The 27,125-nt window shown below is 50.7% G+C and overlaps 14 protein-coding genes across 14 annotated transcripts; 10 read left to right on the top strand and 4 right to left on the bottom strand.

The window, feature by feature from the left end:
* Nucleotides 1-887: 887 nt before the first annotated feature.
* On the top strand, nucleotides 888-1,838 carry AUEXF2481DRAFT_26975 (uncharacterized protein; the record flags this gene model as incomplete). Its single annotated transcript, XM_013491328.1, has 4 exons — nucleotides 888-948; nucleotides 1,001-1,307; nucleotides 1,363-1,675; nucleotides 1,734-1,838. The coding sequence occupies 4 exons, from the start codon at nucleotides 888-890 to the stop codon at nucleotides 1,836-1,838; spliced, it is 786 nt and encodes a 261-aa protein (XP_013346782.1).
* A 546-nt stretch (nucleotides 1,839-2,384) lies between these two features.
* Nucleotides 2,385-3,848, top strand: AUEXF2481DRAFT_497273 (uncharacterized protein). The gene is made up of 2 exons (XM_013491660.1): nucleotides 2,385-2,759; nucleotides 2,813-3,848. The coding sequence occupies exon 2, from the start codon at nucleotides 2,834-2,836 to the stop codon at nucleotides 3,794-3,796; it is 963 nt and encodes a 320-aa protein (XP_013347114.1). The 5' UTR covers nucleotides 2,385-2,759; nucleotides 2,813-2,833; the 3' UTR covers nucleotides 3,797-3,848.
* A 344-nt stretch (nucleotides 3,849-4,192) lies between these two features.
* AUEXF2481DRAFT_37139 (uncharacterized protein) lies at nucleotides 4,193-6,109 on the bottom strand. Its single transcript, XM_013491451.1, has 3 exons — nucleotides 5,793-6,109; nucleotides 5,450-5,739; nucleotides 4,193-5,396 (listed from the first exon to the last, which is right to left on the bottom strand). Exons 1-3 carry the CDS (start codon nucleotides 5,848-5,850, stop codon nucleotides 4,440-4,442), a joined length of 1,305 nt encoding a protein of 434 aa, XP_013346905.1. The 5' UTR covers nucleotides 5,851-6,109; the 3' UTR covers nucleotides 4,193-4,439.
* Nucleotides 6,110-6,547: 438 nt separating this feature from the next.
* On the top strand, nucleotides 6,548-7,201 carry AUEXF2481DRAFT_2539 (uncharacterized protein; the record flags this gene model as incomplete). Its single annotated transcript, XM_013491235.1, has 2 exons — nucleotides 6,548-6,826; nucleotides 6,881-7,201. The coding sequence occupies 2 exons, from the start codon at nucleotides 6,548-6,550 to the stop codon at nucleotides 7,199-7,201; spliced, it is 600 nt and encodes a 199-aa protein (XP_013346689.1).
* A 58-nt stretch (nucleotides 7,202-7,259) lies between these two features.
* On the bottom strand, nucleotides 7,260-8,912 carry AUEXF2481DRAFT_2538 (uncharacterized protein; the record flags this gene model as incomplete). Its single annotated transcript, XM_013491234.1, has 1 exon — nucleotides 7,260-8,912. One exon carries the CDS (start codon nucleotides 8,910-8,912, stop codon nucleotides 7,260-7,262), a length of 1,653 nt encoding a protein of 550 aa, XP_013346688.1.
* A 784-nt stretch (nucleotides 8,913-9,696) lies between these two features.
* On the top strand, nucleotides 9,697-10,941 carry AUEXF2481DRAFT_26970 (uncharacterized protein; the record flags this gene model as incomplete). Its single annotated transcript, XM_013491327.1, has 1 exon — nucleotides 9,697-10,941. The coding sequence occupies one exon, from the start codon at nucleotides 9,697-9,699 to the stop codon at nucleotides 10,939-10,941; it is 1,245 nt and encodes a 414-aa protein (XP_013346781.1).
* A 1,210-nt stretch (nucleotides 10,942-12,151) lies between these two features.
* Nucleotides 12,152-13,141, top strand: AUEXF2481DRAFT_497120 (uncharacterized protein). Its single transcript, XM_013491659.1, has 2 exons — nucleotides 12,152-12,787; nucleotides 12,838-13,141. The coding sequence occupies exons 1-2, from the start codon at nucleotides 12,374-12,376 to the stop codon at nucleotides 13,048-13,050; spliced, it is 627 nt and encodes a 208-aa protein (XP_013347113.1). The 5' UTR covers nucleotides 12,152-12,373; the 3' UTR covers nucleotides 13,051-13,141.
* Nucleotides 13,142-13,231: 90 nt separating this feature from the next.
* Nucleotides 13,232-13,993, bottom strand: AUEXF2481DRAFT_2535 (uncharacterized protein; the record flags this gene model as incomplete). The annotated part of the gene is made up of 1 exon (XM_013491233.1): nucleotides 13,232-13,993. The coding sequence occupies one exon, from the start codon at nucleotides 13,991-13,993 to the stop codon at nucleotides 13,232-13,234; it is 762 nt and encodes a 253-aa protein (XP_013346687.1).
* Nucleotides 13,994-14,210: 217 nt separating this feature from the next.
* Nucleotides 14,211-16,014, bottom strand: AUEXF2481DRAFT_77542 (uncharacterized protein). The gene is made up of 2 exons (XM_013491522.1): nucleotides 15,821-16,014; nucleotides 14,211-15,739 (listed from the first exon to the last, which is right to left on the bottom strand). Exons 1-2 carry the CDS (start codon nucleotides 15,917-15,919, stop codon nucleotides 14,294-14,296), a joined length of 1,545 nt encoding a protein of 514 aa, XP_013346976.1. The 5' UTR covers nucleotides 15,920-16,014; the 3' UTR covers nucleotides 14,211-14,293.
* Nucleotides 16,015-16,079: 65 nt separating this feature from the next.
* On the top strand, nucleotides 16,080-17,007 carry AUEXF2481DRAFT_496996 (uncharacterized protein). The gene has a single exon (XM_013491658.1). The coding sequence runs from the start codon at nucleotides 16,182-16,184 to the stop codon at nucleotides 16,737-16,739; it is 558 nt and encodes a 185-aa protein (XP_013347112.1). The 5' UTR covers nucleotides 16,080-16,181; the 3' UTR covers nucleotides 16,740-17,007.
* On the top strand, nucleotides 17,008-20,748 carry AUEXF2481DRAFT_497033 (uncharacterized protein). Its single transcript, XM_013491657.1, has one exon. It carries the CDS (start codon nucleotides 17,276-17,278, stop codon nucleotides 20,414-20,416), a length of 3,141 nt encoding a protein of 1,046 aa, XP_013347111.1. The 5' UTR covers nucleotides 17,008-17,275; the 3' UTR covers nucleotides 20,417-20,748.
* A 409-nt stretch (nucleotides 20,749-21,157) lies between these two features.
* AUEXF2481DRAFT_2532 (uncharacterized protein) lies at nucleotides 21,158-22,611 on the top strand (the record flags this gene model as incomplete). The annotated part of the gene is made up of 3 exons (XM_013491232.1): nucleotides 21,158-21,562; nucleotides 21,618-22,277; nucleotides 22,333-22,611. The coding sequence occupies 3 exons, from the start codon at nucleotides 21,158-21,160 to the stop codon at nucleotides 22,609-22,611; spliced, it is 1,344 nt and encodes a 447-aa protein (XP_013346686.1).
* A 418-nt stretch (nucleotides 22,612-23,029) lies between these two features.
* AUEXF2481DRAFT_37131 (uncharacterized protein) lies at nucleotides 23,030-24,685 on the top strand. Its single transcript, XM_013491450.1, has 2 exons — nucleotides 23,030-23,919; nucleotides 23,975-24,685. Exons 1-2 carry the CDS (start codon nucleotides 23,302-23,304, stop codon nucleotides 24,206-24,208), a joined length of 852 nt encoding a protein of 283 aa, XP_013346904.1. The 5' UTR covers nucleotides 23,030-23,301; the 3' UTR covers nucleotides 24,209-24,685.
* An 877-nt stretch (nucleotides 24,686-25,562) lies between these two features.
* AUEXF2481DRAFT_26965 (uncharacterized protein) lies at nucleotides 25,563-26,987 on the top strand (the record flags this gene model as incomplete). The annotated part of the gene is made up of 1 exon (XM_013491326.1): nucleotides 25,563-26,987. The coding sequence occupies one exon, from the start codon at nucleotides 25,563-25,565 to the stop codon at nucleotides 26,985-26,987; it is 1,425 nt and encodes a 474-aa protein (XP_013346780.1).
* Between the last annotated feature and the right edge of the window lie 138 nt (nucleotides 26,988-27,125).

The following is a 27,125-nucleotide window of genomic DNA, read 5'->3' as shown; positions in this document are numbered from 1 at the left end:
GCCCAGAACAAGCTGGCCGAGAATCATAAGATAGCAAGCAAACAACATAGGTCTTCTGAATTGAGATAGCCCTTTTGATGGATACCCAATGGAGAACAAAGACGTGTCTGGTTTGTGCGGGATGGCGCCTGAGCAAGTGGAAAGTTCCAGTTCTCGAGCGGTGATTGGCTCACGTCATTTCGGCCGGGTTGACAACCGCTCCTCCCCAACTTCGCCCATCACAACTGCCCCTCGACTTGTTTCCTCCACATACAGCACCACTTTATCTCTCTTCCGCCATCAATCAACCTTCTCCACCCCTACACACTTTCCCTAAAGGTAAGAAATCCCACCATCCATACCTTGCCCACATACACATCGAGCCATGGTGCTTGCGAACACGGAGGTCCCCCTTCTGTCAGAGTGCTTGATGGACGCGTGGCTGGGCAAACATATCGGGAAACAACGACATTGCGAATTACAAGCTCTTTCGACAGCTGCTTCCGATGACCTCGCGACAAAGAATGCCTCGGACTGAGGAAGGCGCCAGCCAGGAGCTGTTCTGGCTAATGCGCTCATCGCAATACCCGCCTGCCTCCGACCCTTCAGAGCTTTCACCAGCGTCGCGACTGCCCTTATCACGATCCCGCACGTGTTAATCGCACTTTCTCATCTCTCGCGATCTGCCACTACGTTTGCCCGCGACAACTCGTTACAGGCCCACGATCTCTCAATCAGCTCACTTTCACACCGCCCCTGGCTCGCTCGTCACTCACCTCAACCACCGCTTTTGTTTACAACCTTACTCTACACACACATACACACACACCTCGACAATGTTGAGATCCATTCCCATCAGAAGTGCTAACACCGTACCCCACCAGACTTCAGATCATAAATCATCAAAGATGGGTTACGAGGATTCTGTCTACCTGGCCAAGCTCGCCGAGCAGGCCGAGCGCTACGAGGGTAAGTCTACGATCCATCATTGTTGGCATGCGCAAAGCTGACTCCGGTGCAGAGATGGTCGAGAACATGAAGAATGTCGCTTCTGCCGACCAGGAGCTCTCTGTTGAGGAGAGAAACCTCCTTTCCGTCGCCTACAAGAACGTCATTGGTGCTCGCCGTGCATCCTGGAGAATCGTCACCTCCATCGAGCAAAAGGAGGAGTCCAAGGGCAACGAGCAGCAGGTTACCCTCATCAAGGAGTACCGCCAGAAGATCGAGGCCGAGCTCGCCCAGATCTGCGAGGACATCCTTGCCGTTCTTGACAAGCACCTCATCCCCTCTGCCCAGAGCGGCGAGTCTAAGGTCTTCTACCACAAGATGTTCGTGCCTCCAGGCTACTCTTCTTTGAAGTCGCACTACTAATGCGTCTCACAGGAAGGGTGACTACCACCGTTACCTCGCCGAGTTCGCTCTCGGTGACAAGCGCAAGACCTCTGCCGACAAGTCGCTCGAGGCCTACCAGAACGCCACCGAGGTTGCCCAGACCGACCTCGCTCCCACCCACCCCATCCGCCTGGGACTTGCTCTGAACTTCTCCGTCTTCTACTACGAGATTCTGAACTCCCCCGACAAGGCTTGCCACCTCGCCAAGGCTGCCTTCGACGATGCCATCGCCGAGCTCGATACCCTCAGCGAGGAGAGCTACAAGGACTCCACCCTCATCATGCAGCTCCTCCGTGATAACTTGGTGAGTGATCCTTGATATTCGGCTCGTTCACACAGCATTTGCTAATTCACCTCAACAGACCCTCTGGACTTCGTCCGAGACCGAGCCTTCGGGTGACGCTCCTGAGGCCAAGGAGTCCGCCGAGGCGCCTGCTGCCACTGAGGAGACCAAGGCATCCGAGTAATCGCAGTCAACCATACCCAAATTCCTTCCATTTGAATGAAAATGGTGGATCACGCGATCATGGCAAATGTGAACAGTCAAACCCAGGTGTTGTCTCTTTCTAACAGAACTCGATCATGGGGCGGGCCAAGGAGAGATGGTTCTTTTTCTTTTTTCTTTTATCCTCTCAAGTCGACTTTCTTGTTTTCTAAACCCCCCGAGTCTATTATCCTCTCCTTTGCACGGTACCTCGACAGTCTAAGCTTTCTCTTGGGTCGTTGCGTGTGGGAGAGTGGCGCGGGTGAAATTTGGGGATGGGCGCCCAACAGTCAATTGAAATCATTAGATTCCATTTCACCACCTATCATCTATCTTCGCTGTTCTGCTTGATGTTTATGTGCCTAAAAGCTAACGTGAAATTGATAGCAAGTCCGACTCGCATGAGAGTATATCAAGTCAATGCGAGTGGCCTCCAAGCAAGAGCTATCATTCTGCTTCAGTGCGCGCAGACTCGAGCTTCACCGTGATTTCGCATTGTTGATCAACGACCAGGCACCAAATTAGGCGCCTCGCATCTTCCTCGACTTGCAATTGTGCCTCGAACAAGCCAAATTTTGTTATCTGTCGTCAAAACGTATCTCTTTCTCTTATACATGCCTCCGAGGCCTAGCTCCCAGAACGTGAGCACATCGCCAGGTAAGCTTGAAATCATTTCTCACACACACAGAAGTCGATAAAACCAGCAGTCGAGCGTGTTTAAAGTACCCTCACCAAAGGTGAACCTCTTCCCACACTTTCACACGATCGACCCGACCTTTCACGCCAATAAAGTCTTCTCGAACTCTTCGGCACCACTATCCACTCTTCAAATACGCCAACGTCTGTCGTCCAATCTGTGCGGCAACAACTACACTACCAACCACAACATCGATTTTGTAATACTGTAAGTCTCTCTTTACAAGGCCAAACGTGTATCGCTGGTCTGACAATGCACAGCGAGTTGATCAAACCAGCAAAATGTCTACCAACAACCAGATTATTGGCCCCGTCGCCTCTGCTGTCACCGCAGTCGCCAATCAGGAGTTCACTCCGGAGCAGCTTGAACGCATCAAGAGTGTCGTCAACTGCCTGATCACACCATCCGACCCTGTGCCCACGCCTGGTGCAGCAGTCACTGAGTTCTTACGTACTCAAGATCTCATGAGAGCTCGCATTGGTCCTATCATACCTTCCTACAAGCCTCAGCGTTTGAGATTAGTCCAACTGCCCGCCGAAATCCGCAACCAGATCTATCGTTATCGCCTTGTCGTCGGCAAGATCTTCCCTGGTTCACAGAAATACGAAGACAATCGCACAGATGAACGCTTCAACTACCAAAAGCCGCAGAATCAGCTCCTCCAAGTCTGCCGACAGGGTTTCAACAAAGCAGCGCCTTTGTACTTTGCAAAGAACACGTTTGTTCTCCCGTATGACCGTGGAGCTGGATTCTGGAGCTGGCGCACGCGCCGATCGTCTCTTGTCACTCGGTCTGGATTCACAAACCTCAAGTCTTTGAGTATCACCTTCAGTATGTACAGCGGTATGACGGAGTTGCGCGAGGCCTTCAAGTGTGGCTACGATGACGACGCCTTCGAGGATGAGATATTCGACACCTGGAAGGACACAGTGGAACTGCTGTCTTATCTAAATTTGACGTTGCTTGAGGTCTCGCTCGCCGATTGCTGGTGCTCATTCTGCCACTCTCGAAAGGCATCTCTGGCCTTGGAGGTCTTGCTCAATTATATCCAATGCAATCTGCGAGTGGTCATCACGGGGTTCAAGAATGTGAGAGAATTTCGGGAAGTAAAGAAGATGATCGAGGCAAAGCGTACTCAAGGCGGAATTCATGGTCAGACCTGGGGAGCTGAATTTGAACAAAAGGATGACGAGGACAAGTACAAGCTTGCTTTCCAAGTCTGCGATGAACCAGTGGAGGAGTGAGTGAAAGTGCTACCCAGCGCGAAACGTAACCAATTCAGTGAAGTTAGTCAGGGACGAACTTTGGGGCGTACAGAAATCCTAGCTATTCACTCCAAACATTCGAGCTAGATCTTATCCAATTGTGAGACAGTGAGTCTGCATACACCTGCTACACACCGAAAAGCGAATTGACCAATTGGTGACAACGAAGTTGAAGATAAGTGAGCATGAATGGTTCCACTCATGCCTCAAGTCCCTAAAATTTCAAACTTGATCTCTGTTCTCCATTTTCAGCTCTTCATTCCTACCAAGCTGTAGAAATGCACAATCACTTCTACTTGAACAACTTGGACGCGGAGAGTCCTGCAGATAGCATTTCTCGAGATCACACTCCCCAAACAGAACAAGATACTGCATCTCCACAGCTACATTTTATTCTGACACTATCGGGGGAGAGTCTTCGTACATATGTGGATCAGGTACCCGTGAAATCTATCTGTATCAGCCCTGCCTCTCTACTCCATTGTCGATGAATTTGGGGTTTGAGCTGATGTAAATACACAGCTATTTCTAGATTTGAGGCTGCGCACCCTGAGAACATGAGAAAGTGTATTTGTAGAAATCATGAACCATATATCGAATGGGTAGCTATGGAAGAGTCCACTCAAAACCCAAGATCAGAAGTCGTAACATCCTCTGTAAAATGCCGCTCCCTCTTCCCACTGGTAAACCACAAGAACCAAGGCACAATGAAGCATTTTATCTTGTGACCCAACCAACCGGCATCCTGGACTGTCTTGACGACGGCTCCGGACTCTTTGAAAGCGGCATTGATGCGATCGCGACGTAGGCGTTCATAGGCTCTGAAAGCATCTTTGAAACTTCCAGTCCCCAACTCTTGCTGTCTAGCCACACATCTCGCAAAGAGCACCGTATCCTCCAACACAATCCCAGTCGCCTCGCCCTGAGGAGCCATAGCATGTGCCGCATCACCCAACAGCATAGTCCTCTCCGTAGCCCACCTTCCCCCCGGCGGCAAATTGAAAATCGGCCACATGAACCAATCCTCCGCCGTATCAATCAACGCCTTCAAATCCCCAAACACGGCATCCTCAGTAGCGAACCTCTCTCTCATGTCCTGTTTTGTGGCTTCTTGATCTGCGCCGCGCACTTTCCAGCCGTCTCTGCTTTCCATCTCGGGGACTTGGAGGACGCCTCCTACGTACACTGATGTTTTTGTGGGTTCGTAAAAGGAGGATAGCATCATACCGCGACGAGCGAAGTTTATGGCTGTCTTTTGGAAGTGCAAGTGGCTGGGGTTTTGGAGTAGAGGGTTTGATGTGTTTAGAGGGGCGAAACCGAAAGCGTTGGCGATGCCTGAGTAGACTTCTTTTCGTGAGGGTTCGACGCGTTTGAGGCGAGCGACACTGTGGATACCGTCACAGCCTACTAGCATATCTCCATGTGCTATGGTACCATCGGAGAAGGTTAGGGTAATGCCTTTTTCGGCATCTTCGTCGATTTTCGTGGTTGTTCTACCACAGGTGAATTCGACGTTTGGGCATTTCTCGACGGCTTCGACGAGGGCTTTCATGACATCTGCACGAGTGACTCTTAATGCCTAGGATGTAGATTTAGAACGATTGCTGGGTGATGTCGTAATGTGGAGCTGACCTTGTATGGTGGGTCTCCAAGACCTTTACCTTCAGGTCCTCTGAAGCTCGACTCTCCCAATTGGACAGGTTCGTAGACGCTGAAGATCTCAATAGCATCGATTTCCATGCCATACTTGTTCTCGCGCATGATGGGCAGTACACCTAGACGATCGAGCAGTCTCAGGGCATTGGGCGTCAAGTTTACAGCTCCACCGATTACACCAGGTTTGGGACGGATCTCATAGACTCTGATTTTTGGTGGTGCAGACGCAGGTGAGAATTTAGCTAGAGCCATGGCAGCTGTGAGGCCTGGGAGTTGGTATCAGTGTCTGTTGGTTTGGTGAAGATGAGGTGCTACTGACCCGCCACGCCTCCACCTAAAATCAATATATCCAGTGGAGTGTCGTTCGTGAGATGCATGCTTGCGGTTACCCGGACGCAGGCAGAGATTTGGACGAGTCCTGAAGTTGCTCCTCGTCCAAATCTATATTCTTTCGCTGATGCCTCATCCGCACATCGCAAGGCGCATTGATTGCTCTTGCACAACTCCAGAGCGTGATCTGCCCAATCAAGTTTTCGTCATCTCAAAAACTCCGAAGGGGTATATGTCTCAACCAAAGAGCATGACGGATGCCGGCAGCATAACAGCCACTTCTATCAAGACGATCATGGATGTCGTGGTGGCTAGGGTGGATCGTCGTTGCTTATTTCGGATGTTTGTTCGGCAAGCTTCATGGTTGGTTGTTCGGGCGGACTTCGCACCTCCTTCCTACCTTCTACTACATCCTCATGTCCCTGCAATGCGGAAGATATTCTCACAAGCACAGAATTGAAAGTTTACCGTGTCATGCAGGTTACTTGATCATCGCACCCCCCCTCTCTCTCTTCCGACGTGCATGTCACTCGCCATAGCTAGACGCTGGAAATCGATCAGTACTTGTAGAAGTCAGGTACCCATACCTATTACTGACCAGCTGAGCTTGATGATCCCAGTCATGTCCGACTATACAACTAAGTATACAGTACGAGTATATTAAGCAGGTTCCACCCCGTTTTGTTCTGCTTCAATCTATTCGCCGTGTCTTTCTTCTTCCGTACACCTGCTATCTGTATCAAGATGCGTAGCTATATCGTTGCAGCACTAGTGGCTCTCGCTACAGCTCGCTCGAGCGATGAGCATCCAGGACATCGTCTTTATGAGTCCAAGAATGCTACACATCCTGGCAATGCTACATGCATCTCAGACACCGACGCATCCCTCATCGCCACGAGTTTTGGCCTGACAATTTCAAACTACACCGAAGCTCTCGCAGTCCAACTCTTTACCACAAACTTTACAGATCAATCAGATAGTGTCAATACTTTGATTCATGAGCCAGGATTGCAACCTCAAGATGTAAGGACAGGCTTCATATACTCGCACGGAGAAGTCTGACAAAAGAAACCACAGCTTGGTCCCTTGACCTTTACCTCCAAAGCAGATTTCCTCGCTGGCCAAGGAGCTCAACCGCCTGTTCCCTTTGAGATTCTCGATTTGTGGCATACTTGCGATACTGTGATCTTGCGTTGGTTGTCTGCGCAAACACCTTATTCGGTTCAGGGTATCAGTATCGCTAGTGTAGTTCATGCAGTTGAAGGTCAAGGAGGTGGCTTTGGTGTAGGGACTCAAAAGTGGCAGATTTCGAGGATTGTCGCAGAGTTCAACTCTGGTGCTTGGTTGGGTAATATTGGGTATCCGGAGTGTGCGGTAGTTGCTAATGCGACAAGGTGATGAGCTGATGAGTGTTGGTAAATGGTTCGTAGTTCGTATGTTACATAATATACAGGCTTTATAGGCACTCGATGAGTGCTGTGAGCATTTCACCCATGTTGCCTTCTTCCTCTGCATCGATGCCTTCGAGTTGCTCCTGTAAGCTCTTCTTGAGGGTGTCTAGGCCTTCATCTCTGTCTGCTAGACCTTCAATGATATTGTTCCTTGCACCGCCATCTTCAGCGACGAGCCAACTTAGAACCACGTCCAGCGTGTTGAGACAGTACAGAGCAGCTCCGGCGTCAATGTCTTCTGTGTTCCTCGCCTTTGCTGCATATTCGTGTCGTAGCTTGACCAGCTTATCGAGCTTCTCATACTCCTTCTCCACAAACTTTGCGAGTAGTCGAATGCGATGAGACGACTCGCCCGGTAACAGTCGTAGTAAGGCGGAGAAGATACCGAGGACGTGTTCCGTACTTGCAGCTTCCAAATTCTTCTTCATAAATGTCGAAAAGAGTGGTTTCAAACCTGCTGCATCCACAAACTTCTCCGCTACAAGTTGACCTGAGGATCCTGACATGGCATGATCTAGTACCTTCAAAGCGCGAGGCTTTGAGAACTTGGCTTCTTTCAGCATGAGGAGCATAAGCTCTACACCTTCTGCAGCAAGGAAGGCAGTCTTGCCAGAGGATGGATATGAGAGGCAGGTCAAAGTGTCAAAGAGGTCTTCGGCATATTCTTCTTCTGTTGAGTCTCGTTCAGGGTCTCGTTTGCGGTATGCGGCTAGCAGTTGTAGGATCTTGTCGATGGCGTCGAGAGGGATTAATCGATCGCGGACGGTTGTGGAGGCTTGTGAGAGGACTTGTAGGACTTCGGCGGCGTATTGTTTGTTCTGTGAAACGGACTTTTCGGAGGCTGAGATGCGCTTAAGGAGGTATTTGAGGATGGGCTCTTGGGCGATGGTGTCTGCGGTGGTGGAGTTTGAGGAAAGGGCCTCGAGGACGGAGAGGGAGTGGTAGACGCCGCTTCGGTCGGCTTCGACGTTCTCGTCCAGTCGGTCGAGGTTTGCGAGGAGGAGATCAATGAGGTCGGCTTCGAGCATGGCTGACACCAAAGCGTCCCACTGCACTTGCTCTGCTTCAACATCGTCATCCAGCAGCTCCGAGATGATCTCGATGGCATCGATGGCGATATCCGTGTTCTCATGTGACAGTAGCGAGACCAAGCTCGCTGAGCAGCCAATCTTTGCAAACTCCTTGTACAGCTCCGGATGTTCTGACAGAATGCTCAGGCTCTTGATCTCGGCGTCCAGGTCGGCCTCACTGGCCACGAATTTTGAGGGATCGCTCTCGTATTTGGCACGCAATTCGCTGTTCTTGCTGATCTTCTTCTCGAAACTCAAGCCTAATCGGCGCACCCATGCCGAATCTATCTTCTCTGCCTTGATGTCTGCGCCGTCGTCTGCTCGATCCACAAAGTCCAGTGCGGCGTTGGTGTGCTGATTTGTGCCACCGCCGAAGAAGCGACCTTCTTCATCCTCATCTTCGTCTGGCGGTAGCTCGGGTCCGGCCTCCATGTCTTCGTCCTCGTCCTCCGGCGCATCTTGGACACTCGCGTCTAGTTTGGCTGACTTGTATGCCGCTTCTGCATCTTGATCCTCGAATTTGCGTTTCGTACCGCCGTTGGCTGAGGGAAGGAACGGCTTCTTGAACAAGTCGTCAATGCTCGTCATGCTTGTGATACAAGTTGGTTACAAAACTTGGACGCATTCAATTGACTGATCTGGTTGCGACGGCAGCTCCATGTTTGAACGATTTGCTTCTCACCTCCGCATCCCCCGACAACGGCGAGAACATCTACGACCCTGACCATTCTCCAGAACCACCAGAACCACCGCTCACTTTCCCATCATACATCATATCAAGGACAGCACGAGACTGAACACCGGGAATATCACATTAGTCTTTACTGGAGTCACTTCCACCCGACGTGAGGTCATATCAATTAGTCAAAACCCCACTATACTGCGCCCACCTCGACGAGTCGGCATCGAGACAGGCACCGTGACAAAAGTCCTGCTCCCGGCATATCGAGAGTAGAATCAGCATAGCCGGGTGACTCGCTTGATCTTTGCTGGTGTGCTGGTCGTTGGGGACTCAGAAGACCTTGCGATTACCCCAAAGGTAATCAATAATCTTGATCTGACTTTGTCCAATTTTATTGTTTTGTTCGATCGCTACTTCCTTCATCAAACACTGCACCCCCAAACGATTACTCATTTTCTCCTCCGTCTTAGCTTGATTCTCCGATGACGACCTGAATCTCACGCCCGCGAACAACCACAAACCATGGTAAGCCGTTCATCGTACCTTCATTGCACCTTCCTTCTCTCTCCCTATTGCAAACACAACCTGTAGTTACCTCTACCTACCAAGTAGCTGTACTGGCATCGTGATTTATAGATCATGGCCGACGAACTTATGATTGACGGTTCTCCCTGGTGGCGCAATGTCAACATGGCCAAGATCGAAGAAGCTCGCTCTCTGTCGCAACAGTCTCAGCAAGTCACATTGAGCCCCAAGATACCTTCACCAATAGTCACGACTGCTTTGCCTGTCTCTGCTCCTATGGCTGAACCACATGCCCCTTCCCCAGCCGTGGTGGCGTCAACTTCGGCCTCAGTTCCCGTCGCTCCTATTTCTTTTGTCCCTCGGCGCAGAGAGACCCTGCCTTTTGAAGATTCAATTGTGAGCGCTGAATATCCGGATGTCGATAGTCCCACACCTCCGAAGTGGTACAGCGATATCAAGCGCGAACAGCTTCAAAGTCTCAGGGTACCTGCCGCTGTCGAAGAACACCTGAACAAGATACAGTCTGGGATGAACAGATGCAAGGAGAAAGCCCTGAAGCATGTCATCCCTAACGCTGCTGACTTCCAAATGATCAATGAAGGTATCCATCGCGCTTTCTTCCTTGATCTTACTGCTATGACCATTCGCAAGAAATTCCTGCTCCACAACAACCGAGGCTTGCCAGCTATCTTTCGCTTCGACGTTGTGGATTACCCCTGGTATCTCAAGGAGGATGCCGCCGAGCTATACATCAAGTGGTGGTCGAAGGATACCGACCCTAGTCTTTTCCGTGGCATCAGATTAGGCCGTGCGAAGAACTCGAGGATTGGAAGGGACAGCACCGTCGACAGTCTTGACCCAAAGTACGCGGGCAGAAGACATGGCAACTTCTTCGGCAACGGACATCTTCGTAATGGCCAGTGGTGGCCTACACAGCTCTGTGCCGTCAGGGATGGTGCTCACAGTGCTACTGTTGCTGGTATCTGTGGCAAGTCAGGTGTTGGAGCTTACTCTTGTCTAATGTCCGGAGGTAGCTACCCGAACATCGACAAAGGCGGAGAGGTCTGGTACTACGGAACCGAATCCGACGACCCTTCTCATCCCACCGACTCGACGCAACACTTGATCGAGAACTCAAAGTCACACCAACCGGTCCGCCTCCTTCGAGCTGCCAAAATGACTACACAAGGCGCAAACGATTACAGACCCGCAGAAGGCATGCGCTACGACGGTCTCTACGAAGTTGCCGGCTATGAGATCAAAAATTTGGCCAAGCAGGTTCATCTTTTTCATCTTGTCCGATTGCCAGATCAAGGGCCAATCAGAAACTCCGGGCCTGAAGTTCGACCAACACCAGAGGAGCTGGCCGCCTATGAAAAGGCTAAGATTGAGAAGAAGTTTCTGGCCTGAAGGTGTCTCTTGGAGACCACCAAGAAGATCATGTTGTACATGGGTAGCTGTATTGATGGAGGAAAGATTGATGTCTATTTTGTACAGAGGATCGATAGTAGTAGTTACAATTCTGCTCTTACGATGACAACACTTGCTAAATTGCAAATGATTTCCAACAAAACCAGAGAGCACTTCTCGAATAATGATTCAACACTGTGTGAAAAACATAAGACACATAATATGAGTGGTGTGAATTATGTGTAGCAAGAATCGACGAGTTCTTACTTGAATTAACTTACTAGACGACAGTCAGTGTCAAAAAGTGCTCTTCCGCTACTGTCTAAAACCTGTACTTCAAAATCAACTTTCCACAAGGCATGACCACGACACGAGAAGCTCAGAGAAAACTCACAATGACTCAATGAGACGATCAGGAAAGCCCATATAACCGAGATCCGTCACCATCGCTGGCGTACGCCACGAACTCTCCTCTCGACCGCCCATGAATTAAGAACGTGTTCAAGAATAAACGATAAGAGTACACGTATAGACCGTTGTTTTAGCGACTTTTGTATTGGTACACAATGTTACGAACATACTTCACGCGTCATTTTGAGAGAGTCATGTAGTGTGGTAGACTACTTCTTCGTCTCAACCTTCGCCACAACTGCAACAACCATGTAGCTTGACCATCAACAGTAACAGCATCCATAAACCATCCTATCATCAGTACCAACATGTCTACTCGACACTTTACCACTTCCAGAACTTTCACCATTGGAGGCGAGACCCATACTGTCGGACCTAGAGGCATCATATGGGCCAGAGAGACTGGACAGATATGTCCAGAGACGCAAAAGCCTCTTTGTGTCATCATGACCGACCACAAAGAAGACTTTCGTGTGCCGCGTGACTTCTTCGAGCAACTGCACGAAGGCGTTCGAGAATACATGCCACACCTAGCCATCCTGGCCCCGCATCGCAAAATCACAAAGATCTTCGGCATCGATGAGGTCCCTGAACGACTACAAGAGTAAGATCAGTTCGACCAGGAATAAGAAGTTGCCGTACGTCTGCGCGCCCAAGAGTCGGCAGTGTATGAGCCACCTGAAGTCGTCCCCTTCACCTGCTCCCCCCACCTATTCCTTGGGACTGCGACGACCAGGACTGCGACCATTCCAACAACTACCATCGTCGTGGATATCGTGGGAATGACAATAGGAAGAGGATCCAGTTTGCTGAGAGCGACTCTTGACATTGACACGGTCGAGATTCCTTCTGGCACATACATCAAGCCACACCGGACAGCCGTGAGAAACAAGGACAGGTCGACTTGGAGAAGAATCTCACTCGCACCATTCCTCCCCGATGTTCCTTCTTCCTCGTCTCAGCTCTCAGAGTCACCACACCCCAAGACACCATCAATCACGACCAGCGTTCCGATTTGAAGATGCCGTCTTCGATAGAACCACTCTCGCTCCCTTCATCAACCATCACACCTGCCCAGACTACTTTCGAAGACGGTGTGCCCGAGATTAAGGACGTCCCAGCATTGGGCCCGAAGAAGACCGGTTCGCCATCAAAGCCGTTGCCTAAAAGACTGTCACACCGATCGAGTTGGTTAAGATATCCACACTGGCCCGCATCAAGCTCTTCAACCCAGTGTTTACCAACCAGCGAAAACTGCGGATTGAACCAACATCAACCTTGTGACACGTGGCTGCTGCTGCTGCTGCTGCTGTTGCTGCTGTTGGAAGTCGCAGTATTTCTCATCAAGCGAACGGTTCCTACTGAAAGTCGTTGCTTCATCTCCTCTTCACAAAGGGTACTCAGTCTTGAAGGGGAGTGGCAGAGAGGGAATTTGGTACATAGAAGGGCACTCGATCAAATTAGCCTTTAGCTAATTAATCAAAGGTACACACCCAAACAAGACTGTTCCGTCGCATTATGGTCTCCAGATTCCTGAGGTGTGCATTGAGAGGGAGGAGGAGGAACATCTCAACACATGTCTTCCGGTCTACTGTGCGGTGGTCATATCCGTCGCGGATCCTATGGAATGCTTCTATAAACGAGACATCAGTCAGGCTGTGGAGAACGTCTGGAAGGGGGCAGCTCAGGTGGTTGTGACGGAATTCTGCAAAGAAACAAAAAGCTGTATTCGGAGGGTGTCATCTGTAAAAGCCGTATAATCATAACAGTCGTAGTGTATCATGTTCGTGTATCCATACGTGTTTCCCTCGGCATCTGTTGTCGCGTTTGCTCGCCTCTTCATCCACTCCTTGCAATGCAAGCCTCCGGTCTGAGCATCTCACTTCCATGCCTGTGTCTTTTCATCCCAACCAATAACCTCGGCTGGGATATTCAACACCTGCAACATACACCCAATCGTCAACTCTTCCTCCCCTCCCTCCTCAGCCTCATCCTCTTGCTTCTGAACTCTCTCCTCAATCTCCCCTCTCCTCTGCCTTTTGCCTCTTTCAGTAAGCACTTCACCCATCTCGTCCCTCCAAGTATCTTCATCCCCCTCATCTTCCTTTTCCTCAACATCTGCGTACGGTTTGTAGTTTGCTCTTTGCTTTAGAAAAGAAGCATAGCCGCCATTGTCTTTTATCCTTGCGGAGAAATCGGAAAAGACTTCTTCGGCTGCTGATTGGGATGCTCGACGCCATTTTTCCGCTAGACGTTGGAGTCTGGGTTTTGCGCTTTGGAATGAGGATGATGGAGTGGTGGTGGTGGTGGTGGTGGTGTTTATTTGCGAGGCTTGGAGTAAAATGCCGTTTTGACTGCGTAGGTCGCGGATGCGGTGTTCGAGTTTCTTGATCGATAGGTGGATGGCTGCGGCTTCTGGGTCGTGCGATACAGGGGTGGTTTGTGTGGTGGAGGTGGCATTGGATATGTTGCGCAGGCTGCTGCTGTGGAGGGGTGTGTATGGTGTGAAGGGTGCGGTTGCCGTGCGTGTGGGTGCTGGAGTGGCTTGGGTGGTTGAGGGTGTGCGCTTCAAGGGCGAGACGAAGGGTTTGTGTATGCCGGAGTCTACACGGCGCCTCTTGTGGGCCGGCGGCGTGGACATGATCTTTTCACATTGGTTGTTGTTGTCTTGCGAAGGTGGGATGGGATGATGGTGGGGTGCAGCCTTGAGCTTTGGAAATCCTGGAGGGGCAATCACTTTGTTGCTGAGCTTCGTCACCCTGTCCTTCGGCTGCATGCACTATCGACGTCGGATTGTTTCACGCAGGTGCTCTCGAGGATCCGTTTACTGAATTGTGAGCATCACTGAAGTGCTGACAATGAATCTGTGTGATTGAAAGGCTCGCATCGATTGAATTCTATATGTTTTCTCTTCGCCTATCTACACCACACAATAACCCAACTACAGCTTGATGGTAATGTTACGCTGATCCAAGAACAAACCAACGCTGGTCAAAATGGCCATGTAGCTGATCAAAACTGCCATGGCTTCATAGTCACTCATGTCCAAAGTAGGCATGGTTATGTTGATGACTCCAGTCAACACATTGGCAAGACAGAAGATGACCAATCCGTTGCGGTTGAACGCATTCAGCACCTTACTAGTAGCCTTCGAAACACGTTCCTTTTCAACCTTCTTGTCGCGGGAAGTGTACAGAAGCGGGAAGAGAATGCCCTCGATGACGCGGAAAAGGAGCAGCTGACCACAGTTGAAGGCTGCGACCCAAGCGAGGTAAGGCAAGTTCGCCAGACGACGAGAGACCGTCAGGCGAGGACCGTAGTGCCAAGTCAGGAAGACGTACAAGATGATCCAGATACCAGTCCACTTGGCAAGCTTGAACATCGAGTTGTGCTCGCGTGTCTTGCGGACCTCCTTCAAGCTGTCGGTTCCACCGAGCATGTCGGCGACCCACTCATCGTTGTGCGTCATGGGGGTAGCAGCATTGACGTCGCGACGAAGTGCCTCCATACCAATTCCTTGTCCGACGATGAAGATTGCGAGGTAGCCAAGGAAAGAGAATATGCCCTCTCTGTTTGCTGAGATGAAGTCGTCTCTAGGTGCCATGAACATGTAAAATCCGAGGTTGGTGTAATTGTACAGCATCTCGTAGGGGATGAGCAGTGCAAAGCCCAGAGCGCTGTAGGACGGAATGTACTTGTAAACCGGTTGAAGGAGCGTGACGAAAGGAGGCAGAAGTCCCAAAGTGAAGAAGAAGTTCCAGTGAACACCATATTCGGTAACGTGCTCCTGGTATTCGAGACCCTTGACAGTCCAAAGGCGAAGGAATCCGAGGGCAAGCAGAGGCAAAGAGTGCATGACTGCAGAGTTCATGCGGCTGGTGAATCTGACTTTGGGTGCATCCTCGTCCTCTGCCTTGAGTTGTTGGCGCGCATAAACCAGACCGGCACCAAAAACGAAAGAACCAACACCGAGATCCATAAGTGACACTCCCCAGTTCTCTACTTTGGCGAAACGACGAGGGAAGACAGGGAAGTCAACAGCCAGGATAGATACGCAGGTGATAATCATCATGGCACCTCTGTAAGTGGTGATGAAAGGCTTGATAGGAACCAGGTCCACAGGTTCAGGAGGTCCGGCTGCATCCTCCTTCACAGGAGGCTTTGCGGGCTTGGTGAATCTGTGGTCGAGATTGTCACCGTTGACGAGAATACCAATGGCAGGGATCAGTAGTAACCCGACCAAGACAGTAGGATTATCAGCATACGCCGTGACAGCGAAAAGGATAGCTCCGACTTGGAGCAGGAAATCAGTCAGATATGATGATGTCGTGTAAGGGTCAAAGAATTTCTGGCGAGTCTGAAGCACAGCCCAAAGCAACGCGGCAGCCTGTTATCATCATCAGTTAGATATCATCATCAACGTTTTGCCTAAATAGATGCGGCTGCGGTTGGAAGGAATGTGTCTTACGGGAGCGATCAATGTAACTTGGGTGATATCCCAGATGTTACTTCCAGTATGACCCGTGACAAAGTCAATCTTCCTCTCGATATAGCTATCTCCCTCCATGTTGCCGATGTTTGTGAAGAAAGAAGAAGGGTAGTTCTTTTTTTCTCTGGAAATGAGGACAACACAGTGTTCTCAAGGGGCCGCCTGTCTCCGAGCCTTCTCGAAGCTGTCAAACAAAACATTTCGAAAATGAAGCTTGGTCATAGCTCGCGCTGCCCACGGGCGTCGGTACCAAGCGTCCACCTAGGTACTCTCCCAGACTACTACTCTTGCTTACCAGCAACGCATCTTACCATCATGTGCCGTACTCTCGGTCATACTGATGGTTGGGATGGTTTGTATTGTACTGGAGAACTCCCTCAAGGGTATGTTTCTCTGTTCTTGCCCACCGAGGCGCAACATGTGCACGGGTGTCCTTACCACTTCCGTCTTCCGGTCGGCATGTCTCTCGTGCCGAAGACCGTTTATTCTCCTGGCAGACCCTCGCTCCTCATTTCCTTTGCTTGTTACCTTTACGAAGGCTATCCCGCATATGACAATCCTCTGCTATTTGATCTTCGAGATGTTGCCTGGGTCCTCAAGTCGATGTGGTCACATCAGTCTCCAGGGTTCTGCAACCACTGGGGCTTTGAAGCAGTGCTCAGGCCCGAAGTATGATGACACTCGAAACAGATACAACAGCATGAAGCTTGCTACTCAGGAGGAATTGCCTCCATACTTCGATATGCGGCAGATCTTGGTTGTAAAACTCCATTTTTGCTACATCCGAGAACATGCCTGCTCTTGCACAATTGAAACGCCTTTGACCCTGGGCCGTCGCATACAAGCACAGGGAAGACGCTCTCTATCGGCTCCCGCAGTAGATAGACTTCCTCAGTAGAGCTATTTGCGACTTCCACAATAGCTCTCCGGCTCATGTGAGTCTATCAAGAGTTTTGTGCACGTATATACTGCAGCCGTTGCAATTCGGACTTTGAAGCATACAACAGCACGCGAGCGTTGTAGGCTCTCCAACGGTCATCTTACTTGCAATCTCAAGGCTTCCTGTTTTGAATATAAACACGAGTGGCAGAGAAGGAACGACAGCGTTGACCGTTGGCCTGATCGTGGCTGCTTTCTCAGGCAGCGCAATGATATTACTCAAGTGGAAAGTACGACTTAACCTTCTGCGGGTCCCCCAAATTGCGCTCTCACGACCTTTCCTTGGACGACCTCATCCTTTTTGAGTGTCTGTACTCACAAACTCCATGTCACTCTTTTAACACTCTGGACTCTGTTGCATGTTGAACACGATCACTAATAATTAATTGTAATGTATTGAGTTGCCTGAACACCTCACGACTTCATCGAAATCAACGACAAACTGCGAATAACAGTCTGGTGATCAACCGAATCAACACTCGCTCAGCCTTTACGATGACGCCTCTCGCAGACCGGAGCGTCAACAGCCAAAGTCGCATCCCCATGGTCGGACCTGAACCAAGGTGCCGTATCAACGATGAGAATGAACCTCCAGTATCCAACCTCACACGCCTGCTGGCCTCGACAAAATCATCCGTAGCGCGCTCAGGATCTTCTCCGTCGCCCATATCAACTTCGCTTGGACCAAGGACCATCTCGGCAAGTTCGAGCCGTGGGCGCCTCAGCACGGTTACCTCAAATGACAGCCTAAACTCGAGCTTTGCACGTCGTCAATCTCAGGGTCGGCCATCACCAGTGCCAGTCCCCGATGCCCTTCGCCACCTTGTCTCAAAGTCTCCTACCAAATCGGCTCGCAGAGCTATACGCCAGGGTAGGCCGAGTTCTTCTGCTGCTGAGATCACGCAAGCACACAATCAAGTTCCCGAAGCCAGAACAGGTCGCAGGAACAAGTCTTTGCTTCTCGAGAAACCCCTACCATCTCGACCGTTCTACGTTGCTACCGACTCGATGAGTTCGATCAGAGAGACATTTGAGCTCTCAGGTCCCAGCGCTTCAACTGCGAGGCAAAAGTCAGCAGTCTCTCCCCAGCGCCCGGTCACACGCCGTGGAAGCGTGACTCCCAGTGGAACTCCTGGTACAACATTCAGAGCTTCGAGCAAGCTTCCAAGGTCGTCCGGACCCAACAGTCCTGTCGTGGTATCTCCTGTCCTTCCACAGTTATCTAGCAGCTTTAATTCGCCTCACTGCGCCTCGCCAGTGTCCTCGCTCGACGTTCCGAGCAGGATGGACACCAAACGACCCGTGCTATCCGTCACGTACGCAGAAAATCCTCACCCACCAAGATTCTCATCGCTTCGCACACCCGAACCCAAGCATCATGATGCGGGTCTAGGCATAGGTGTAGTTACAAGTACAAGAGACAGTTCTTCCGCCGATCACCAAGAACGCAGATACCTCCCTGCAGAGAATAGCTTTTCACGCCCCAGAGCTCAGCATCTGGAGAGATCATCAACAAGTGCCATGTCCTTATCTGTGCCGCAGGCTCATGGCAGTAAAGTCCCGCGAAGCCCGATCACATCTACAGTCTCGCCTAAGACGACGCCTATGATCGTCCGCAGTCCACCCAATTCCAAGCCATCGGTGGCCGATGATGTCCTGACATTTGCAGGCCGACGTTTGGGCAACCCTGCAGATTTTGCCACACTGGATCAGGGCAGTACACGCCCATCAAATCGCCGAGGTCAGCCTTCGAAGGTATCATCGCATGGAAAGAACAATCTGGCTGTACATGACCCACCTTCAAGAGCTTCATCACCTTCCGACCCCAACAAACTGAGCCCCATGAGATTGATCTTCGGTGAAAACAAATCTGCATCGGACGATGTTTTTGAATACACGAGGGTCAAGAAGCTTTCTGGAAGCTTACTCTCGAGCTCCTTCGTCGGCTCGACACTGAGTATCTCAGATGAAGCTGATCAGCTCATCATGGGGCCCGAGGGGGCCCGTACACCCTCTTTCGTCTCTCAGTCGAGCCTTGCAGCTCCTGCCGACGCTGACCTCGAGTTGCCCTCACCTAGTGAGAACGGATTCCATGTGTCATGGCCTGCTAACTTTGGGTTCAATCCCGCCGATTTGGGCCCGGAGTCGCCGACGGTGCAGAGCTCGCCTTCTGTGCGGCCTAAGACGTTTTCGAGAATCTCAGAAGGTAGCGAACAGTCGATTTTGGAGACAAACACCGGAGAACTTGGACAACGTGACATCCAGCGAACAGACTCCATGCACCACACTGATGGCCCAAGGCCGAATCAAGACTCCAGGAAGGAAGACTCAGCGACCTTGTCCATGCTAGAAGGCAATTCTACCAGGAAACACGTATCCTCGGCCAGTGCCTCGAAGCCCACCGAGACTCGAAGCAGTACGACAAAGCCATCCCGTGTCTCCTCCAAGATGATCGGCCAGGGACCTGCACGCACTCGCAATGATCGTGTCCCATCATACATGCTTCCTACGCCAGCTTCAGAAGCACGTAAGAGCTTTGTGGTTCCCCCTTTGGACGTCCGTCGTAGTAAGGCAAACTCCACCCCGGACTCGGACGGCCATCGAGCTTTAAAATTTACACAGCTTGTACAACCATCAGGATCTAGCAAAGGTGACACCTCTCCATCGGACAAACCTGAACAAGTGTCAGAGCTTTGTGGCGAAAGTCGGAGCGGTCGCTCGACACCTGTGCCTATTATTCCCCGGAACGAAACTCCTACGACAAATCCCAGTCAGCTTCCGGGCCAGGCGGCCGTCACTCCTAAATCTAGTCACAGGAGAGGAGGCAGCTTCATGCAATGCGGGTCGATCGGCAACATCAAGCTTGGCCGTCAGTCACCCGAGCCTCTTGAAATATCCCGCGATGGTACCTTCCCATCGACCAGGTCCAGGAGCGAAGCGAAGGGCAAGTCGGTACTCGATAATCTGAAGGAACTATTCTCCAGCAAACGTGAGGTTCCATCAACATCTGGCTCTGGTGGCCGAAGATTTTCGATAGGGAGTCGCAAGTCGGCCTTGGCGGATGCCGACATACCAGAGGTGCCCGCTGTTCCTTCTCTTCCTGAAGCCAGGAAAGGACCAACGACGAAAAGCATTCTGGTCAAGAAAACCGCCGTGGAGGAAGTACAATCTCCTAGAAGAGCAGCTACACTGCTAGAATCTCCACAAAGCTCGATTGTCAAGGATACTCCAGCGAGCTTGAATGCTGCTGAGCAACACATTCCATCACTTCTCCGCAAGATCTCTAAGAACAATCTTGCGGCAGCCGAGGCAAACCATCAAGTTGATTTGGACTTTGTGAAGCGCGATACTGTCACATTGATGGAGATGGGACTCACTCTTCGTCGAGAGGCCTCTAAGGAAGACGATCTCGTTCGCAAAGAGCGCATGACTTCTTTCGCTCAAGTCATGCTTGATACAGTTACTAACGCTGTGGAAGCCGAGCGCAACATGTATACCGCCATGCAGGCAGCGGAACAAGCGAAGCTGTCCTACATGATGACTCAGCAGAGTGTTCAAGAGATGAACAAACTCGTCTCGACCTCTCAACGACCGTCTCTGTTCAAGAAGAAGAAGCATCAGGAGAAGGGCATTTGAGCAGTCTATCCTCTAGGATTCTGCATAGCATCCTGATGCATGTCTTCGACCTGGTACATCATTGCAGTATCGATAACGATATATGACGGGTCACCCAAAGTATGCCGGAACTCATTTCTTTTGTCCTTCGCAGTAATTTGGCGTTGCGTCGGCAAGACTCGGCGAAGTCTACGAAGATACCATTCTGTTTTATTAGCTGTTGGGAGACACATCATCGTAATACATTCGTGTGCTCTAGCCACGTCAATTAATACAAGAGATCATGTTCAACATGGTGGCACAGAACTTGTCAGGTCTGGCATGCTTGAAGGTTTCACGTTGTTTACGCCCCACTTTCCCGCGAAATATGCCCCGCAAAATGCTGGAAATGATGATGTCACAAGTTTGAGGCTCGAGCTGTCATCCAAGGTTTGTACGAGAGCCTCCAAGGATAATTTCATCGTGAACTCAGAGAGCCATCGAGCTTTGGGAAGGTGAATTGCACGGCAGTTGCAAATATAGATTAGACGAGCACGGTCACACATTGTGATTGGATATTGTGATCCAGACACACGAGAACGAGATATAGATGCCAGCCGCAGCTGTCCCGCGAAAAGAATGGTGACGTATAAGCTATGCCGACCTGACGTAGGTACACAAAGCGACAAGGTCAAATGCCCATGAATGCCACAGTCCGAGTCCGCTCTCAGCTCATCTCGTACCAACTGTTCCATTCATCAGAGTCAACATAACAAATTCAACATGGCAGCAGTTACACAAGCAGCAGCTTTGGCTGAGAGAGCCATCGGTCACGGCGATAACGCTGTCACTGCCCAGGACGTTACCAACCCTGGAAACGACAGAGAAAAGTATGGCGACCCGAATGTGACGATGAAGGCCCTGGTCTGGCAAGGCAAGAACACCGTCAAGGTCATCGAGTGTCCCAAGCCAAAGATCATCGAGCCTCGCGATGTTATCCTCAAGATCACTGGCAGCACTGTTTGCGGTTCCGACCTGCACTTGCTGCACGGCTCAGTTGTCGAGCTGGAGAAGGGTGATATCCTCGGTCACGAGTTCTGTGGTGTCATTGATCAGGTTGGCTCCGAAATCAAGAACCACAAGGTCGGTGATCGTGTGGTCGCTTCCTTCCAGATTGCTTGCGGAGACGTTCGTATTCTCTTCCAATCACGAAGATAGTTTTCAATGCTGACAAGATCTGCAGTGCATGTACTGCCACAAGAAGCTGTCGTCGCAGTGCGAGAAGACCAACTCCAACACCATAGAGAACGCCATGTACGGTGGTCGCACCGCCGGCATGTTCGGCTACTCCCACTTCACCGGTGGCTTCGCTGGCGGCCAGGCTGAATACACTCGTGTACCCTATGGAGACGTCAACCTGCTCCACCTCCCCGACGACGTTCCTGATGAGAAGGGTCTTTACCTGTCTGATGTTGTCAGCACCAGCTGGAACTGTGTTGTTGACACCGGAGTCAAGGAGGGTGATGTCGTTGCCATCTGGGGTGCTGGTCCCATCGGTCAGATGTGCATTGACTTCTCATACATGAACGGTGCCAAACGTGTCATTGTTATCGACCAGAACTGGCGTCTCGACTACTGCAAGTCGAAGTACCCCAACATCGAGACCATCGATTTTTCGAACCTACCCAAGGGCGAGACTGTTGTCAGCACTTTGAAGAAGATGGAGCACGGTGGCCCCGACATTGCCCTGGAGTGTGTCGCTGGAGAATACCCCAAGGGCTGGGCGCACACTATTGAGTTGATGACTGGCCTGGAAACTGACACTTCCGAGATCATCAATGAGATGATCGAGAGTGTCAAGAACTACGGTCGTTGCGGTATCACCGGTGTTTACGTCGGCTACGTGAGTTTTACCCACCTCCTGTCATCACTTTAGCACAAAATTGACCTCATCCCAGACCAACCACTTCAACATCGGCTCCCTGATGGAGCGCGGTATCCGCTTGATCGGCAACGGACAGGCACCCGTCCACCTCTACTGGGAGAAGCTTCTTAAGATGATTCAGGAAGGTAAGATTGACCCTCTCAAGATGGTCACTCACCGTGTCCGCATGGAGGATCTCGACAAGGTCTACTACAAGTTTGACAAGAAGGAGGATGGCATGCAAAAGGTCTATGTCGAGACAAAATTCTCGCAACCGGCTTGTGCTGGCAGCCCTGCCCTCACCACCTACTAATCACCCTGAGGCGGTGTGGATGATTCACGCTTCAGCACTTTGATGAAGTTGACGACGACCATGGCTATACCTTTTAGTTGGCACGTTTTGGAAACGAAATTTGGTTTGGGCTCGAACGTGTTGCGGCCTGACAGGTTCTGCGCACTGGGCTGAGGATTGAATCATGTTGGCTTAGGCCTCGTGTTTCATCTTCTGAATCACATGATACCATTAGCAGTAAAAAATTAATATGACTCCGAATATTTAGTTCATGTGTTTGTCCAAACTCGTTGGTAAACATTGATGGTGACCTGGTGACGCATTTGCAGGGTCCTGTTTAGGGTTGACACCGTCTTTTTGAGGCTCAAGATGTAAGTTCGTATCTGCCAGAAGGACCGACTTCACCGCACTTCTCGAAGTTCTGTGCCGGCCGCCTTGTGTTTTCTACGCACTTTTGAAGAATGATGAAACGAACGGTGAAAGACGCTGATCATAATTCACCAGACATGCCCAGCTTGCCGAGTCGCGGGCGCAGCAAAGAAAACCTGCTTGGACCGAGCTTGGGATAGGGCTCCCCAACGCCGCAGCAGCAGCGACGATGTCGTGTGTGAAGTATCTGCTTTGTATATAACATCATAGACCTCAGGCTGGTAGAACCGGATCATTCCATCAACGACTTTACGACTTCTTTCTCACGCGTCGACATACAACATGGCCGTCCGTATACCAGCCAGCTTGCACCGTAATGGTCTTCGCCCTTACCTTGCCGAGTTTATTGGCACCCTCCTTCTCATTCTCATTGGTGATGGTGTCGTTGCTCAAGCTGTCCTGACAGACTTTTACTACGCGAACTTTCTGTCAGTCAACTTGGCCTGGGCTTCTGCCGTCGCACTTTCCTGCTATGTTGGCGCTGCTGTGAACCCTGCCATCACCCTTGCCTCTGCGATCATCCGTCCTACCAAGCAACAATGGGCTCAACTTCCTGGAAAATGGGCTGCGCAGTTTTCCGGTGCCTTTGTCGGAGCTGCATTGGTCTACCTGCAATACAGATCCGCCATCAAGGCTTGGGACCCTGAGTTTACTGTTCCTGGTGGCTCTATCTTGTCTCCTCAGGGTCACCATTCTGCTGGTATCTTCGCTACCTACCCTGCCGCACACTTTGGCACTAATTGGGAGGCTGCTGTTACTGAGTTCCTTGGATCCTCTCTGCTCGCTTTCGGTGCTTCCGCCGTTGCGGACCCTAAGAATGAGGGACTCAAGGCTCCCCAATTTATGATGTTTGCTCTTATGGTCGCTATTGGTGCTTCTATGGGTTGGCAAACTGGTTACGTGAGTACCGTCATGTTCATCATCTTTATAGCCTACGTTTCTAACAAGTTTCTAGGCTGTCAACCCTGCTCGTGACTTTGGCCCTCGTGTCTTCTCTGCTATTATTTATGGCCGTGAAGTCTTTACCGCCAAGGGCTTCTACTTCATTGTCCCTCTCGTTGTACCCCTCTTTGGCTGCATTGTTGGAGCAGCTATCTATGATGCTTTCATGTTCGAGGGCGAGGGCTCTGCTGTCACTGATGCCTTGGATGCTGCAGAGGGTCATGATGGACGCATCAGCTTGGACTAGGTGCTATTCAGTTTTGCAGTCGGCAAGAATGGGAGTCTGTGGCTCTATGTCTCTTGGCCAGTCTGAGGACAATCTGAAAATGCTGGTTTGCAGCAATGTTTGGGTTGAACGAGCAGGTGCCGGCTTCTATGTATGTTTTAATGGGGATGATGGGTTGTGTTATGGCTTTCATGATGCTGATCTTACGTTTGGGATGGAGGGCGTGACCTCGATGTATATATTGTAGAAGGGGATCGCTTAGGCGAGTACAATCGTGTGCAGCGAAGAGTGTAGTGGCTTTGAGTTGCGTTTCAGTAGGGGCGTCAAATAACTCGACTTCTTCTGAGATGCCTGTCGTACCAGTCAGATCTTCTAAGTCAAACCGACCTTATTGGTCGACAGTGTATAACACTGAGTTGGAATTTACCATAATGGATGTTCGCGAATAGATACGGTGATACTGATAGCAGAGGAAGTGAGACTATTCGAGAGCCCCAGTAACAGAGAGCGTGCAAGTGAGGCTCTTCCACAAATTTCCTCCATCTCCACACATTATCGGGGCCGACACCATAGCGGAAGCGGGCTTCTATACGGAGCCCTCGCGATCAGTCATCCTCTAAGGCTGTCATCCGGTTTCGCTGTACACATAACACGCAGGTTGGTGTCTGTAAGGCGCTCAATGATAGATGCATGAAATACAGCTACAGCTCTCTAAGATGTGACATGTACTGTCCTGTGCAGCACTCCAACGCTTTCGTATGCGTTGCGCGGATACGCCAAGGATTAATTCAGATGATACTGACGTTCGTACACATACATCAGGCATGTTTCTGTTGGCGTGTAAGGCAAAACACGTATAGCTGATGTCTTTAATTGCGGCCAATATCCAAGTAGTCGTCAAGAGTTCGAGTTCAGGCTGCCAGAAGAGATCCGAGGAAGCATAAGCTTCTATACTTCCAGTATTCCAAGCTGCGCACACAACCAAATGAGTGCTGCAGAGGGCACATCTGGCATTGCGTCGCGAACGGCTGCCCATCATAGTCGAGGACGATGGTTCACTTCGACGCACCTACCCAGCTTGTCGAGACTCGAGCATCGCCATACCGAATGTCGTCCACTTGTCCATTATTAGTGAATGAGCTTGCGATGTCAAACGATCATTGTAAGCGGTCCTGTGGCGAGGAAGTGAGAATGTATTGGAAAAAAGATCCGGTGTATATACCTGGGCAGATGCGGCTCACAACCGCGATTCCGAAGATACTCCGTATGCAGAGCAGTTGCTTGGCTTACTTCGCTACCCCTATTCCTTACAACGTTCAGACCGTTAACTCGCACCTCCGGGCCCAAAGGAAGTAAACGCCTGATCACTTGCCAAATGGCTTCCTCGGCACCTCAGGAAGTACTGTCTCTCATCGTACACCACCTGGCGCAATTGGACAAAAATCTGTCGCGTTACACGCTGGTCAACAAGTCTTGGCAGGCCGCTTTCGAGAAACAGATCTATACATCAATCGTCGTGCGTAGTCCATCTGATGTGACGACTATCACAGTCAGTGACGAAGAACGACACGATAAACATGGAATCCCATTGGACATCTTGATCAACATTACCAGCGGACCACAGGATTGGCAGCGAACTCGGCGTACATATGTGCGTCACATTCTCTACAGAGTTGCAGTCCCGTACTGGTTGAGCGAAGCCCGCGAAAAAGATGACGACTACACGTATGATAATGTATGCCGGCGCGGGAATAATCAAGCGTTCTCGAAAGGCGTCTGCCAATTGTTCGAGCATCTATCGACTTGGACCAATCAGGAAATTTCCTTCCAGATAGCCTTGCAAGCAGAAGATGCTTCCACCGACGAGGAAAGCGGTGAGCCAGAGTCGATACCAACGACCGGCACGGAAGACTCGATTGCTCCGTATCGTGCAGAGTTCCTGCCCAGACTTTCTTTGCTGCGTGCGTCATGCATCACATCATTGGAGTTCCCTGAGCTCGTGACTCCTGCAATGATGCATTGGGAAGACGACAGCGCACCTCAACTACCGTGTTTCGAGAACAAGATTTCTCTACCTGCTTGCTTGGCTATCGCGTCAGCATGTGGCGCTCTGAAAGATATTCGATTAAGTGGCGGAGACGATATTCCCTCGACCGAGCCCGACATGCGTTCCAGCAGGCGGACCGCGGCTGCCGAAGGATTTTCCCAGCTTCCACAAACTGTCAGAGATGTCACCCTATGCTGGAGCTCGCCCTTAGATGACGAGATCCCCGAACCCAGAAATCTAAACGAAAGCGCTGAGCAAGATCTTTTGTGCGTAACGCTTCACAAGGTCTCCATGCAGTTGCAACATTTGCGTATAGAAAATTTGGAGGTTTTCCCTGAGCTCTTCTGCGCCAATGGGGTTTCAGATGAAGCACATTGGCCATATCTCGAGACGCTTCGCTTGGACCAAGTCTCGGCGGACGCACTGTTTGGTGGCGTGGCAAGATATGCCGATGGCGCTACCCCGGAGGATGCGCTCACGAAGCAATACATTGACGACCTCTACACGAGTCTTGGCCACGCCGCGCAGAAGATGCCTTGCCTGAAAAGTGTTGTACTCAACTTTGCCAGCCTTGGTCACGAGCTTAGGCTGCTCCTCAAGGACGAGCGGCGGATTCTGCGGATTTACCTGATGAAGGACTATAGGCCATCTTCTGAAGTCCTGAAAGCTTGGAAAGTACCTGGAGGTAGCCTACAGCCTTGCAGGAGTAGATTTTGGCAGGAGGCTACATATTCATCATGGCCACCTTCTTAATTTATGATATGATTAGAGACGGCGCGCTTATGTTTGTGCCGCAATCGCGTCTAGAGTCTTGATGGAGTCGCGACAGCACGGGATATCGTTTTGAGTTTGGCAAGGCATCTTCGAGGTCCGATGTGACATATGTAACAA

The sequence above is a fragment of the Aureobasidium subglaciale genome, assembly GCF_000721755.1.
Source record: "Aureobasidium subglaciale EXF-2481 unplaced genomic scaffold scaffold_3, whole genome shotgun sequence".
Classification (NCBI taxonomy): Eukaryota; Fungi; Ascomycota; class Dothideomycetes; order Dothideales; family Saccotheciaceae; genus Aureobasidium; species Aureobasidium subglaciale.
This window is presented reverse-complemented; position numbering and strand designations above follow the sequence as displayed.

Excerpts from the sequence above, each read along its gene's own strand:
- AUEXF2481DRAFT_497273 (XM_013491660.1), top strand. The coding sequence starts at position 2,834 with ATGTCTACCAACAACCAGATTATTGGCCCCGTCGCCTCTGCTGTCACC.
- AUEXF2481DRAFT_37139 (XM_013491451.1), bottom strand. The coding sequence starts at position 5,850 with ATGCATCTCACGAACGACACTCCACTGGATATATTGATTTTAGGTGGA. Across the intron at positions 5,740-5,792 it reads TTTAGGTGGAGGCGTGGCGG|GCCTCACAGCTGCCATGGCT; the intron begins GTCAGTAGCACC and ends ACCAACTCCCAG. Across the intron at positions 5,397-5,449 it reads TTGGAGACCCACCATACAAG|GCATTAAGAGTCACTCGTGC; the intron begins GTCAGCTCCACA and ends TCTACATCCTAG.
- AUEXF2481DRAFT_497120 (XM_013491659.1), top strand. The coding sequence starts at position 12,374 with ATGCCGTCTTCGATAGAACCACTCTCGCTCCCTTCATCAACCATCACA. Across the intron at positions 12,788-12,837 it reads AGTGGCAGAGAGGGAATTTG|GTACACACCCAAACAAGACT; the intron begins GTACATAGAAGG and ends AATTAATCAAAG.
- AUEXF2481DRAFT_77542 (XM_013491522.1), bottom strand. The coding sequence starts at position 15,919 with ATGGAGGGAGATAGCTATATCGAGAGGAAGATTGACTTTGTCACGGGT. Across the intron at positions 15,740-15,820 it reads AAGTTACATTGATCGCTCCC|GCTGCCGCGTTGCTTTGGGC; the intron begins GTAAGACACATT and ends TGATGATAACAG.
- AUEXF2481DRAFT_496996 (XM_013491658.1), top strand. The coding sequence starts at position 16,182 with ATGGTTGGGATGGTTTGTATTGTACTGGAGAACTCCCTCAAGGGTATG.
- AUEXF2481DRAFT_497033 (XM_013491657.1), top strand. The coding sequence starts at position 17,276 with ATGACGCCTCTCGCAGACCGGAGCGTCAACAGCCAAAGTCGCATCCCC.
- AUEXF2481DRAFT_37131 (XM_013491450.1), top strand. The coding sequence starts at position 23,302 with ATGGCCGTCCGTATACCAGCCAGCTTGCACCGTAATGGTCTTCGCCCT. Across the intron at positions 23,920-23,974 it reads TGGGTTGGCAAACTGGTTAC|GCTGTCAACCCTGCTCGTGA; the intron begins GTGAGTACCGTC and ends ACAAGTTTCTAG.